Consider the following 13,746-nt stretch of genomic DNA (forward strand, 5'->3'; position numbering starts at 1 on the left):
TAATTTGACTGTTTCTGCGCTTCCTACTTTTCTCCCTCTAATTTATGGTCTTTTCATTCCACTGAGAGTCCCCTTTAGTATTTCTTGTAGGGCTGGTTTAGTGGTCAAGAACCCCTTTACCTTTTGTCTGTCTGGGAAACTCTCTCTCCTATTCTGAGCGATAGCCTTGCTGGATAGAGTATTCTTGGCTGCAGGTTTTCTCTTTCAGCACTCTGAATATATTATGCCATTCTCTTCCGGCCTGCACAATGTCTGCTGAAAAATCAGGTGAGAGCCTTATGGAGTTTCTCTTGTACGTAACTGTCATCTTTTCTCTTGCTGCTCTTAAAATTTTCTCTTTATCACTCCTTTTTGCCATTTTAATTACTATGTGTCTTGGTGTAAACCTCCTTGGGTTGGTTTTGTTGGGGGCTTTCTGTGCCTTCTGGATCTGGATTTCTGTTTCCTTTCCCAGATTTGGGAAGTTTGCAGCTATTATTTCTTCAAATAAATTTTATGCCTCCCTTTCTCTTCTCCTTCTGGGATCCCTGTAACGCAAATGTTACTACTCTTGATGGTGTCACTGAGTTCCCCAAGTCTGTTTTCATTTATTATTACTATTTTTTCTCTCTCCTGTTCAGCTGGATTGCTTTCCATTATTATGTCCTCCAGGTCGCAGAGCCATACTTCTGCTTTCTCTAGTGTACTATTTATTCCATCTCTGTATTTTTAATTTCATTTGTTGAGTTCTTAATCTCTGATTGGTTCTTCATGTTTTCTATCTCTTTATTAAGTGTCTTATTGAGGTCATCCACTCTTTGTTGAAGTCCATTGTGTATCTTTATGACCATTACTTTAAATTCTCTATCAGGCATGTTCATCATCTCCATTTCGTTTAGCTCTCTTGCTATGATTTTGTCCTCTTCTTTCAACTGGGACGTGTTCCTCTCCCCTCATGTTGTCTAATTCTGTGTGTCTGTTTCTCTGTGTTAGGAAAGTCAGCTATGTCTCCTGCTCTTGAAAGTAGTGGCCTTATGAAAAAGAGGTCCTGTGGTGCCCTGTAGCACCACGTCCCGTTTACTGGAAGCTGGCACTTCAGAAGTGTCTCGTGTGTGCTGTGCTGTTGCTGAGCAGCTTTTGCCTTCAGTCCAGTCATCTGCAATGCCTCTCTTTGCCGACTGTGGGCAGGGTTTATCCCTATGTTGTTAATGGGCCAGTCTGGGGCTACCTTGGGCTTGAGTTGAGTCAGACCAGATTTTTGCCAGAGATGAAGTAGCACCAAACTGCAGGGCACTTTCCCTGTGTTGTCACCTGAAAAGCTTTCATAGGTGGGCAGGGCTTGTGGTCAGATGAGATGTCTGCCCCCAGCCCACTGCTGGGGCTGCAGCTGGAGTAGTGTGTATCGTTATGTTCTTCTCTCCCCAGAGCGGGCGTCACTTTGGAGTGGTGCTGGTCCCTGTCAGGGCTGCTTGCACCCTGCCAGAAGTGTGGCATTGCTTTGGATGGGCTCTGGCCAAGGGTGTACTGGAGGGGGCATGTGCCCAGGAGCACGCAGTGCCAGGGTGTGTGGTATTAGCAAGGTTTGTGCAGGTCTCCTGTGGGAGGAGACTGGAACCTAGGTCTGGCTGGAGGGGATGTGTCTGCAGAATGTAGGGGTGGGGTGCATCGTTAAGAAAGTTAGATGAAGGGGCGCCTGGGTGGCACAGCGGTTAAGCGCCTGCCTTCGGCTCAGGGCGTGATCCCGGCATTACGGGATCGAGCCCCACATCAGGCTCCTCCACTAGGAGCCTGCTTCTTCCTCTCCCACTCCCCCTGCTTGTGTTCCCTCTCTCGCTGGCTGTCTCTGTTAAATAAATAAATAAATAAATAAATCTTAAAAAAAAAAAAAAAAAAAAAAAGAAAGTTAGATGAAGAGTGTTCCTGCTTCACGGGTTCTCATAGGTGTCCCTGTGCCTACGCAAAGGACAGGGGAGGGAAACGACGCCTGCTGACTCTAGTTCTGAGAGAGTTTCCCAACTCACATGCTCTGAGGTTAATAAACAAATCCCCTTTTCACATACCCCAGGCATTTTCCAAACTGCTGCTTCCGGGGCCCTTTGTTATGCTATGTCTTTAAGGGCAGAGACTCAGTTTCCTCTCACTCTCCTGGCTCTCCCAGAGCCAAACCCGCTGATTTTTAAAATTCTAGGTGTTAAGCCTAGAACTAATTGTAAGAACTTATGGAATTCAACCCCTCTGGTTTTCAAAACCAAATGTTTTATCTTTTCTCTGTGGGCTTCCCACTGTGATTGTCTATTTCTCTCCCCTCTCCATGCCCACAGTGTTCCTCCTCCGTCCTGCAGACAGTCCCATGAATCCATTTACCTCCCAACTGCATCTCTGTCCTTCCTACCCTCTTCATGTGGCCTCTTCTCTACACTGGGCTGTGGAGAATCTGTTCTGCCAGTCTTCAGGTCGTTTTCTGGGTTATTTACACTGATGTGGGTGTTAGTTGTATCTGAGACAAGGTGAGTCTAACACCCTCCTACTTTGCTGTCTTCCCCGGAAGTAGAATGTTTAACTTTTATGGGAAAAATTAAGCTTAAACATAAAAACCATTTTCCTCACAGTCAACCACATAATTAATTCTTAAATGGTTTAATTTTTGTGTACGTATATACATAAAAACTATTTCTGTTGTTAGGCATATAAAAAACCCTAGAAATAAATTTGAGGATTTTTTTAAAAAGCATTTTGTTTAATTATGTTTGGAAAAACTTTAACAATACTAGATTTATGTAAATGAATACGTGAAACAAAAATCCTTAAAAATAGAGCATTTAAGATATTCAGCATTTATCCAAATTATTAAATACTGCCACGTGCAATGCATTCTACTGAAAGACAGAGACACTCATTAAATTCTGTATGTTATACAATTGTGATTATTTTTAAGAAATGTGTTTCATTGACTGATGGGGAAAGGACATTAAAATCTTCATTAACATACCTATTTTCCAAATTTTCAATTATTATTTATACTAAGCTTATCTGGCAAAAGCCGGAACAAATGACTAAAAAACTTTTTTACATAGTATTTAATTTACTTTACAAATTAAAGAATTTGTCACTTACTATACTATCACTTGAATTATACTGGAAGTACTGAAAAATCTAAACTCACAGCATTTACCCTCAGTTGTGAAATAAAGGAGTGGAAGGTAATTTTGAGAATGTTTCTCAAAATGATTCTGAACTCATCTGTTGAATCTCTGTTTCTCTAAAATAGCTATACTAAATCTAATGGGACTTTTACCAAATAGGTTATTTAAATTCTTACCTCTAATATCCCAATCGACATGGGTTATGTAACTGGTAGCGCCTTTGCATATTCCTACTCGTTTACTACTCATCACATTGTATATATCTATAAAACTGTCATGGGATGCTACTGCAAGATATTTCCCAGAACCTGTAACAGAAACATATTTGCTTGAGATTTTCTTTGTTTAGAAATATTTTTTACATTCTACAACTAGAGTTAATCTTCTTAACATTTTTTTGGAGGAACTCTTAGGTGTTTTGTAAATTATAACAAAATGTGTATCAAATGATAATCTGTAACTATATTTTTTCAAGTACGTTATGATTAACAAAATAAAATGTTTTCTTTAGTGTAGTGAGACAGTTCAATGGAAAGCAAAGGCCAAAAATTATATACATATAATTAAATACAGTTTAACTAAAAAAAATTTAAGAAGCCCTCTAAATTTAGAAAAAAATGGAAGCAAACTAACATAAGTAAATTTCGCCTTACCATTAGTACTTCCCGTATTACAGTGGGTTTTGTCAGAGATAATGAATACACGGAAACTGATAAAGCAAAATTACTGCAAAATTTCACAAGTATTAAGAATATAATGAATATAATGAAGAATATAATGAAGACATCACCCAATCCTTCTGCGTTAGAAATGAGGAAACTGAAACTCAGAACAGTTTCTTGGCTTGAGCCTATTTCTTTAGTGACAGAATTGGCAATAAGCTGGATATTTCGCCACTCATTTTATACAGGAATTTTACCCTTTACTATACTGTCTTTTCTAGTCAAAAAATTAAAATTCCAGGATAAAATAATGGTTAATAAAAATTACATATAGATATATTTGCTCATTAATAATCAAATATGATTTCAATGATACCTTACCTGGTGAAAATCGAATATCTGAAATAATATCTTTTCTGTGGTGAAAAGACACAAGATCCTCTAGAGTATCTGCATTTGCCATTAAGAAACTTCCATCATTCAGACCTACAGCTAAAGCTTTACCATCAGGAGAAAAACAGCAACATCTCCCACCTAAAAGAGAGAAAGAGCATATGTCAGGAGATTTTCTTCTATTTAAAAAAAATTATGCACTTAAGAAACCTTTAATTTCAAAGAGAATTCCTGTATTCATCATGGCCTCAAATCAATATTCAAAGCAGTCAAGGGATGCAGGCAACAAAGTTTTCTACTGAAATCAGTGGTATGAAATTCAAAGCAATAATTAATACAAACCGTTTCCCTCTTCCGGATGTAACAAAAGTACTAATGTTTACTTTAAAAAATTAAGTTGATGAAACAGAATGAGAGATTTTAACTAACATTAAAAGCCAATGACACGTGGAAATGTTTTTTAGAGGTTGCAACCTCTGTAGTTTCTATCCAACAAATCAGAAATGTAAGAAATAAGTCCATCTTTATAAAAATGCTTTCAAATTTGAAAAAAATATGACAATTATTAAAGCTAGGAAGAGCTATCCATGCATGGAAGATCTAACCATGCATCAAGAAATAATGATGCTAATATTATTAATTTTTAAAAATAAGGGTTAATATGTATTGGGAAATCAACAAAAATGGGCTTGTCCTGACAGCAAGGAATATGGCAGACATATTCAAAAGCCCTAAGACTTTTGGTGTCTTGCATAAAATCTGGAGATAGAGGGATGGGGTACAGCTGTCACAGAATGAAAAGTTATAGAATGAATTGAGAACAAGTCACTTATTTATCTTTTAATTATCAAGAACATAAGAAATCTAAGATTATTTCTGATATTTAAGAGATGATGGCAACCTGGAGCAGGGTACCTGGAGTGGAGATGATGAGAAAGGTTAGGATTTGGATATTTTGAAGACAGAGCTGGCACGACTCTGACTAACTGGGAGGAGAGTAGGAGAAAAAGGATATTTTTTTCGAATGGTAATGCCATTTACCATGATGGCAAAAACTAGAGGAGGTACAAGTTTTGCACCAATAAAGTTAAGGATACCTATGAGAAATTCAAGTGAAGGCATCAAAAAGCCAGTATGGTATAGTTATACTTCTCTGGAGCTCAAGGGAGAAGACTCAACTAGAGATATAAATATGGGAGACAGTAGCATACAGATAGTAGTCACGGTCATAAACTGGGTAAGAGCTTGTTATTAATTTATCACCTCCCAGCTCCACATTCACCATTTTCTTTACCGCTATGTGATACTACAGTTAGGCCCTATAGACATTTTTCCTTTTCCAGCTAATTTGATTTTTGGCCAATAGAGGGTACAGGAGGGTCCTTGCAAGGCCAAAGAAGGAGGAAGGGATTTTTCTTTCTTCTGGTGTGCTACAACCAGTAGATCAGATTAATGATGGGGCAAGGGTAGGTATAGGGAATGGGGCTGGGAATGGAAGATTTTTTCTGTCACCACAGCAAAAGATTTCCTAGACCAGCCCTCTGGCAAGTTTCTTTTCCATTGGCACCCACATCCTCTCCAAAGAGATCTGAATCTCAGCCTGGGAAAAGAGAGAAAGGGTTCCTTCCTTAATCACCATCCACCAACCCTACAGGTGGCAGCTGCTTTCTGAAATTGCTACTTCTACACTCCTTAGAATTCTCTCGGCCCCTTTCACAGTAATCACCTTTTATTAGTTAACAACATATTAAATTTTCCCTATTCCACTTACTAAGGTGGTTTCTGTTTCTTGATTGGTATAGAATTAGTACTGAAGTAGTCACAGGAGACAGATCATTAAAGATGGGATTTTTGGAACTGGTTTAGTCATGCCTTTGGGTTTAAGCACAGTGATGAGCACCTGCCAATGGGAAATGGGATGTTAGTAATCCAGGGTACGCATGGGCATAACAACCAAGTTATCTCCTACAGTTAACTGTAGTAGAGTGTCTCCTGAAGTAAAATGTCCTAGGAGACCAAGAGGCTGCTGCCTTTGACCATCACAAAAATAATGGTGACCGCAAGGACTATGCTGTGCAAAAGATTCTACTGAGTGCATGGAACATTTAGCAGAAAGAATAACAGGTTCAGATCCTTAAACTCTCAGCACGAGTCACGGTCTGACTAGAGACCATGGGCTAATGTTGCCAAAAATTAAACACAAAATTTAATTGAGTAGGTTGCAAATGTACAATTTCAGTTGAATTCCCAGTTTCACCAAGTTTCTTATGTGATGGGGAAAGAAGGAACTTTGAACTGTGGAATGGGAGCATCTGGTTAGATTCAGACGAAACTGAAAATCTTGAACTTCTATGTTTATTCTGAATCTCACAGCCAGTGCCAAGTTTGCTCTCTTATGTCTGGGAAGACTGACCTTCTGGGGCAGATGCTCTGCAGGGGATGTTTAACCTTTTGAAGAACTACCACAACCACTTCTCTGCTGTCACTAGACCCCTAGCTTGGATCAAATCTCAGCATGCTCTAGGGCAGAGGTTGGCAAACCTCTTCTTAAAGGACCAGAAAGTAAATATTTTCAGCGTTGTAGGCCATATGGTCTCTGTCACTACTACTCAACTCTGCTACTGTAGTACAAAAGCAGATCTAGACAATACATAAATGAATGGACATGGCTGTGTTCCAATAAAATATTATCTACATAATCAGGAGGTGGGCTGGATTTGCTGACCTCTGATACAGAGGAAGGAATTCAAAAGTTTAGGGAGCTAAGAATGTTGAAGTCGATTTTTCATATGCAACCTGTATACTTGCCCACCAACTACATTGCCCCCAAAAGTCTAGAAAACAGTCCCTTCACAAAAGCATTGAGAAATACATTAAGGGCAACATCTACATCTTTGAAAAGCTCTGTAATGTCCTCCTGTGTAGATCAGGAATGGGAGATGTTTCCATTAATATGGGCTTCCTGATTCAATAGAGATCATCTAGGAAAAGCAGAAGCCAAGAAGTAGCACTTAAAAGACAGAGTAGATCCTTTTACCAAAAAGGGCAGCAGGAATGTCCTAATAATCAAAATGTTTTGGCCTGTGGAGATTTCTGTTGGTGACTAATCAATCGTGGTGTCTGCAGGAATGAAATAGATGAGTAGGCTACTAGATTAGTGTTTGATCTATATAACAGAAAAAAACTCCAGACCTGGGGGCTAAAAAACCTAACTTCAATTACCATAATGGAAAGTCACAGAGTCTCAGCCTGTTTTCAGACCTGAGCCAATTCATATACTCAGAGTCCCTTTGAGAGGACCCTGTAGCAGTGCTGCAGTAGATATCTTTCTCCAATAATCAGTGGTCACAAATGACTCAATTGAAGAAAAGGAAATACTCAAATGTTCAGGAATTAGTAACAGAGGCTCTGTTACTAATTCTGTGGTTTCCATCTAATTTCTGAATCGTAATAGATACACTTGGAAACTTATAGAATCCACTAGCTTGGCTCTGTGATCCATGGGATAAGGGTCATTACAACAGGAGGAAATAAGTGCAAACCCGTGGAAATTCCTCTCTCTCAAGATAATAAATCAGAAGCAAAACTGCAAGTCTGAGAATTGCAAAAATCAGTGACGCTACCAAAGACTGAAAATACGCACTGGTGAAAATATGCATCACATTTAAACTTGCCCGTTTGGTCTATGCGAAATGAGATGGATTTTATTTTTATTTTTTAAAGATTTATTTATTTTAGAGACAGAGAGAGAGAGAGAGACACCCCCACCACACTCTCGCTTTCTCTTTCTCTGGGGCAGAGGAAGAGGAAGAGAAGCAGACTTGCTGCTGAGTGTGGAGCCCGATTTGGGGCTCCACCCCACCTGAAATCATGACCTGAGCTGAAATCAAGAGCTGAATGCTTAACCAACTGAGGTACGCAGGCGCTGCTAAGATGAATTTTAGATACTAACTATGGATAATAAATTTAATCAGGTAGGGATACTAACTGAAGCTGCTCTTCCAGATCTTTACCAGCACAAACACACACAGCCTCTAACATCTTGCATGCAGTTATTGCCCTAGTTAATGCTTTTTTTCTCCACCCCCAATTTGTAAGGACCACCAGAGCGTCTGCTTTTACCTGGCTTGTATCTGTGCACACCTTCAAAGCCTTGCCTCAGGGCTATTCAATTCTCCCGTTTTTGTTTTTTGTTTTTTTGTGTTTGTTTGCCATAATACAGTCCACAGAGATCCTGATCATCTTGACATTCCACAAAACATCTCAATGGTCCACTACACTGATGACATTATGCAGAACGGATCTGCGGAGCAGGAAGCAACAAGTACTTTAGATGTCTTAGTAAGACATACGTGAATCAAGAGAGTGGAAGATAATTATCACAAAAATTAAGGGACCTGCCACCTCAGTGAGGCTTCTGGAGATCCAATGATACGGAATACGACAAGATATTCCCTTTTAAGGTGAAAGGTTCCTACACCTTCCAAAACCTACTGCAAACAAAAGAAGCAAAATGCCTGTTGTGCCTTTTGGAAGCCTACACATTTGAGTGAGCTGCTTCTACCCGTTTATCAAGTCATTTAAAAGGCTTCCAGGGGACCAGAACAAGAGGAGGCAAGCTGATCTTCCACTTGGGCCTTATAGCAAATTCAATGATACTCAAAGTGTCTGTGGTAAACTGGGATGCTATAGGAAGCCTCTGGAAAGCTACTAAAGGAGAATTGTACTGCAGATCTCTTAGATTTGGGAGAGAAATCCATATCCTCCTTTACAGATAACTATTTTCCCTTTGAGAAGGTGTTTTGGCTTTGCTACTAGGCCTTGGTAGAAAGTAAATACCTAACTATGGGATATCAGGTGACTATGTGTCCTGTGTGTCTCATGAATTGCAAGTTACAAGACCAACCTAGCCATAGATTGGGTGTGCACAGCAGCAATCTATGATCAAATGGAAACGGTATATAAAAGACCACTCTCCCACAGATCTGGAAGTCAGAAGTAATTTGCATGAACAAGTGGTTCAGAATCCAACAAGAATCCCTGCTACAGTACATCTTCTCTCTCTCAATCTATACCAATGGCCTCACAGGTATTCATTAATGATCGACTGAGGAAAAAAAAACTTGAGCCAGATTTACAGATGTTCCTATACAGTATATGTTGGTATCCACCTGAAATCACCATAGCAGTAAAGGGGTGACCCTGACGCACAGCAGTAAAGGTAAAATTTCACAGGGGGCAGCACTTCAAGCAGTACACTTGGTTTTCCACTTCTGTGGAGAGAGATGACCCGATGGACAGATTTACACTGACTCATTAGTATCTGTTAACTATTTAGATGATCAGTTAAGGACTGGATTCTTTCAGGATTAGAAGATTAGAGACAAGGAAATCTGGAAAATGAAACTTTCAGAAAGGGCAAAGGATGTGAAGACTTCTGTGTCCTACGAAATGCCCAACAAAAAGTGTCCACTACAGAGGAGATTCTCAGTGACCAGGAGGACAAAATACTATGCTCTGTGGACCTCAGAGAAGCCTTTTCTAGCCAGCTAGTACTTACTCAGTGGGCCCGTGGTGGCAAGGACAGAGTTTATGGTTGACTTAGAAAACATGAACTCTGTTTTCCAAGGTTATCTTGCTACCACTACCACTACCGATGAGTGTCTAATCTGCTAACAGTAGAGACCAACTGAACTTCTGATATAAGGCCATTCCCCAGGGAGACCAACCAGCCAGCTGGTAGCACGTTGAGTATGTTGGACCTCTTCCATTATGGAGGAGGTAGATTCATCTTCACTAGAACAGACATGAGTCCTGGATTTGCCTTCCCCGATCATTGTGATTCTGCTAGCATCACCATCCATGGACACATGGGATGCCTTATCCACCATCACCAAATTTCATGCTTCTGATCAAGAAACTTATAGCAAAAAATGTCCTGCATTAGACTCATACCCATGGAATTAACTAGTTTTATCAGAACTCCCACTACTCAGAGAAAGCTACTAACAGAACAATTAATTAACAGTGGAATGGCTTACTGAAAACTAATTTACGGCACCATCTGGGAAACAATACCCTCAAAGACTGGGTGTCTTATGGGATGCAATATATGCTTTGAATCATAGACCATTACATGGTGCTGTCTACCTCATAGCCAGATTACATGGGTCTGGAAATCAAGAAGTCGAAGTTGGAGTGACTCTTCTCACCATTCAATCTAATAACCAACTTGCACAATTTTGTTCTGCATCCTGGCAACTCTGAGCTCTGCTGATTTAATCTTATCTCCTAAGAGCAGGGAGAATTCTTTTACCAGGGACATAATGGTTCCTCTGAACTGGAAGGTGAGACTGCCACCTGGTCATGTTGGACTCCTTATGCCAGTGAAACAACAAGCAAAGAAAGGGGCTGTTACTCTTCTGGCTGGAGTGATTGATCCCAGTTGCAGAGGGGAAACTGAGTTATTGCTACACACTGAGGGCAAAAGGGACTATATCTGGAACCCAGAGGATTCACTGGGATGCTTCTTAGTCTTCATGACCAATAGTAAAACTTAATGGAACAGCAACTAGGAAAAAAAACCAAACAGGTAGAGATATTGAGATTTCACATCATTTAGCAATGAAGGTTACCCCATGAGCCAAATAACCTGAGGTTCTGGCTAAGGACAAAGAAAATATGAAATGGGTAGTAGAAGAAGGAAGTCAGAGAGATCAACCACAGCCCATAACCAGTTATGGAAACAGGGACTGTACATAAATGCTTATTATGTGTATACATAAACTATTTACTTCTTATTCAAAAATATTTTATACAAGTCTGTCGGTGGTTAACTTTATAATTTAGTCTTAAGGTAACAGAATATATGGTAAGACTATGACTAAATTTGATAGTAATGAGCATAGCTAGCAATGGACACAATGACTGTTGGAACTGTGTGTCTTCTAATTTAGGGGAGAGGGTGAGAATTTCTTCACTTGTACCAGCCGTATCTACATCTCTATGGTTAGAAACTCCTTGGGTAGGGAAGCCTGAGTGGCTCAGTTGGTTAAGTGTCTGCCTTCGGCTCAGGTCATGATCCCAGGGACCTGGGATCGAGTTCCACACCCAGCTCCTTGGTCAGCAGGAGCCTGCTTCTCCCTCTGCTTGCTGCTCCCCCTACTTTGTGCTCTCTCTCTGACAAATAAATAAATAAAATCTTTTAAAAAAAACCAACAACAACTTTTTGGGTAGAAGATAAACATAACATTAGTTCTGTGGTTATACCAAAGTTCAAGCATTTGTAAAAAGATACATATGGATGCTAATTAGACAAAGGGGTAGTCTGTGCCAGTTATTACTTTGTTGCCTTTTAGTTCCAAATCTACTATTCTTTGGGCCTTGTAGAAGGTTTTTTGCCTTTTGCCAGCTAACTGATACAAACCTTTGCCAATAGAGGGTACTGGAAAGACAATACACGGTCAAAACAGGAGAAAGGGGGGCGCCAGGGTTGCTCAGTCATTAAGCGTCTGCCTTCGGCTCAGGGCGTGATCCCAGGGTCCTGGGATGGAGCCCCGCATCAGGCTCCCTGCTCTGCTGGGAGCCTGCTTCTTCCTCTCCCACTCCCCCTGCTTGTGTTCCCTCTTTCACTGGCTGTCTCTCTGTCAAATAAATGAATAAAATCTTAAAAAAAACAAAACAAAACAGGAGAAAGGGACTCTTCTTCCAGTGTTGGATTTCACCTACTGAGCCAGATCACTGGTATTCGGGGAGCCTGGAGCATTCCCCAATGCGGGCAGTACCCAGAGTCCTTGAGCAAGTTCCCCCATCACAGTAATGGCCCTAATGATTCAGCTGTGGTTTTCAGCCTCTAGCAAGATGTCCTAAGACAGCAGCAGCTCTCAGTGTCTAACAGCCTCTTCCCTGAGTTAAGTTCTTCCCCAAGCAGTGGTCTCGCCGCTCAGCTCTGGCCTGTACCCTCTGGCAGGCTTTTCCTTCACCCAGTGACACTCCTTCTCCGTTCCACGGAGGCCTGCACTCTGGCACACTTCTTCACCACTGATAGACAGAGTGTGATGATGGCACTCCCACTCTTTCAAACACATCTGCAACTCCTCTAAATTCTTTCGTTCGTTCTCCCTCAGCTAACTACGGCTAGTAGCTGTCTTCTAACTGTACAATAACTGATATAATCACACAAAGTGTAAGCGTACAAATGAAACAAGAAAGGCCAGGGAGAACCCAGTAGCATTTCTATATAGAGAGAGCAGGAAGAAGAGGCAGAGCTAGTTAAGGGAAGGAAAAAAAAAATCAATAAAGTGTAGGGGGGAAAAGACATGCATGGGTTTCAGAGCCAAGTGAAGAATGCATTTCAGAAAAGGAGGAATGACCAGTTACATCAAAAACTACTGTGAGGTGGGTAAGGGGAGGACCCAGAGCTGACCAAGAGACCGGCAGCAGTTTGAATGCACCAATAGAGATAAAAGCCTAACTGGAGTGGTTTGTGAAGCAAATGTCATGTGAAAACAGAGAAGCCAGTATCACCTATTTGGAAGAGTTCTGCCACAAAGGACAGCAGAGAAACAAAACATAGTGAACTAGTCATCACAACTGCACATTTTATTCAACCCCATTCAGCTGGTTGGGTGCAGGCACACAGCAGGGGGAAAGCTGAGTTTAAGTAAACATTAACAAAATAAGCATCCTTTAAATGAATAGCTGAGCTCATTAAAAAACGAAGAAAAACTCCCCAGGCATGAGAAATAAATAGAGGGCAGGAAACCAGAGTAGTAAAATAAAGCCCCAGCTGCCCTGTGGGCATAGGAGACTAGTCTCTCTCCTGGGCCTGCTGGATAAAAGTGAAATCTTTGAAGGGTTACACAGTCATTGTATTCATACAGTACTGGTTTTCAAGTTCTAGGTTACTTTTAAGTTCCAAAATACCAGTACTCAAGATGTAAGACATTATTTCCAAATTAAAATAATCTGATAACTGGACTGTTAGCATCTTAAGGCACCCAGAGTTCTATTATTTTCCTACTTCTCTCAAGCATTATGGAGATGACAGTCAACTAAAAAAAAGTTTCAGCTGTGCAAATAATTCTTACTCTAGTTCAAAGACTTTTTCTACAAGTGGAATGTGAACACTGGATTGGCTTCCTAGAGCTGCAATTATAAATTACCACAAACTGGGTGGCTTACAACAACAGAAAGCTCTTCTCTCGGGGTTGGAAGCTAAAGTCTGAAATCAAAGTGTTGGCAGGACTATACGCCCTCTGAAAGTTCTAGGAAGGAATCCTTCCTTGCCTCTCCCTGGTTTCTGGAGCTTGCCACCAATCCTTGATGCTCCTTGGCTTGTAGATGCATCAGCTCAATTTTTGCCTGTTATTACACTGCATTCTCCCTGTGTCTCTGTGTTTCTGTGTCTTCACATAGCCTTCTTATAAGAACACCTACCAGCCACTCAATATAGAGACAATCCTAATCCAGTATGACCTCATTTTAACTTTTATTTAACTTTTTAAAAAAGATTTTATTTATTTATTTGACACAGAGAGAGACCACAAGCAAGGAGAGTGGTAGGCCGA

At 40.5% G+C, this 13,746-nt stretch overlaps 1 protein-coding gene across 4 annotated transcripts in view; it reads right to left on the reverse strand.

The window, feature by feature from the left end:
• Positions 1–13,746, reverse strand: part of EML5 (EMAP like 5) — a 168,074-nt gene that overhangs the window by 43,641 nt on the left and 110,687 nt on the right. For all 4 annotated transcript variants that reach the window (XR_015721849.1, XR_015721850.1, XM_087856166.1 and 1 more), the window contains exons 22-23: positions 4,166–4,318; positions 3,299–3,430 (exon numbers count right to left, since the gene is read on the reverse strand). Coding sequence is in view for 2 of the 4 variants with exons in the window: in XM_087856166.1 (XP_087712292.1) it covers positions 3,299–3,430; positions 4,166–4,318 (285 nt within the window). In the remaining 2 variants the exon portion in view is untranslated. The remainder of the gene's footprint in view (positions 1–3,298; positions 3,431–4,165; positions 4,319–13,746) is intronic.

The sequence above is a fragment of the Ursus americanus genome, chromosome 26 (assembly GCF_024610735.1).
Source record: "Ursus americanus isolate L20-20 chromosome 26, mUrsAme1.1.p, whole genome shotgun sequence".
NCBI lineage: Eukaryota > Metazoa > Chordata > Mammalia > Carnivora > Ursidae > Ursus > Ursus americanus.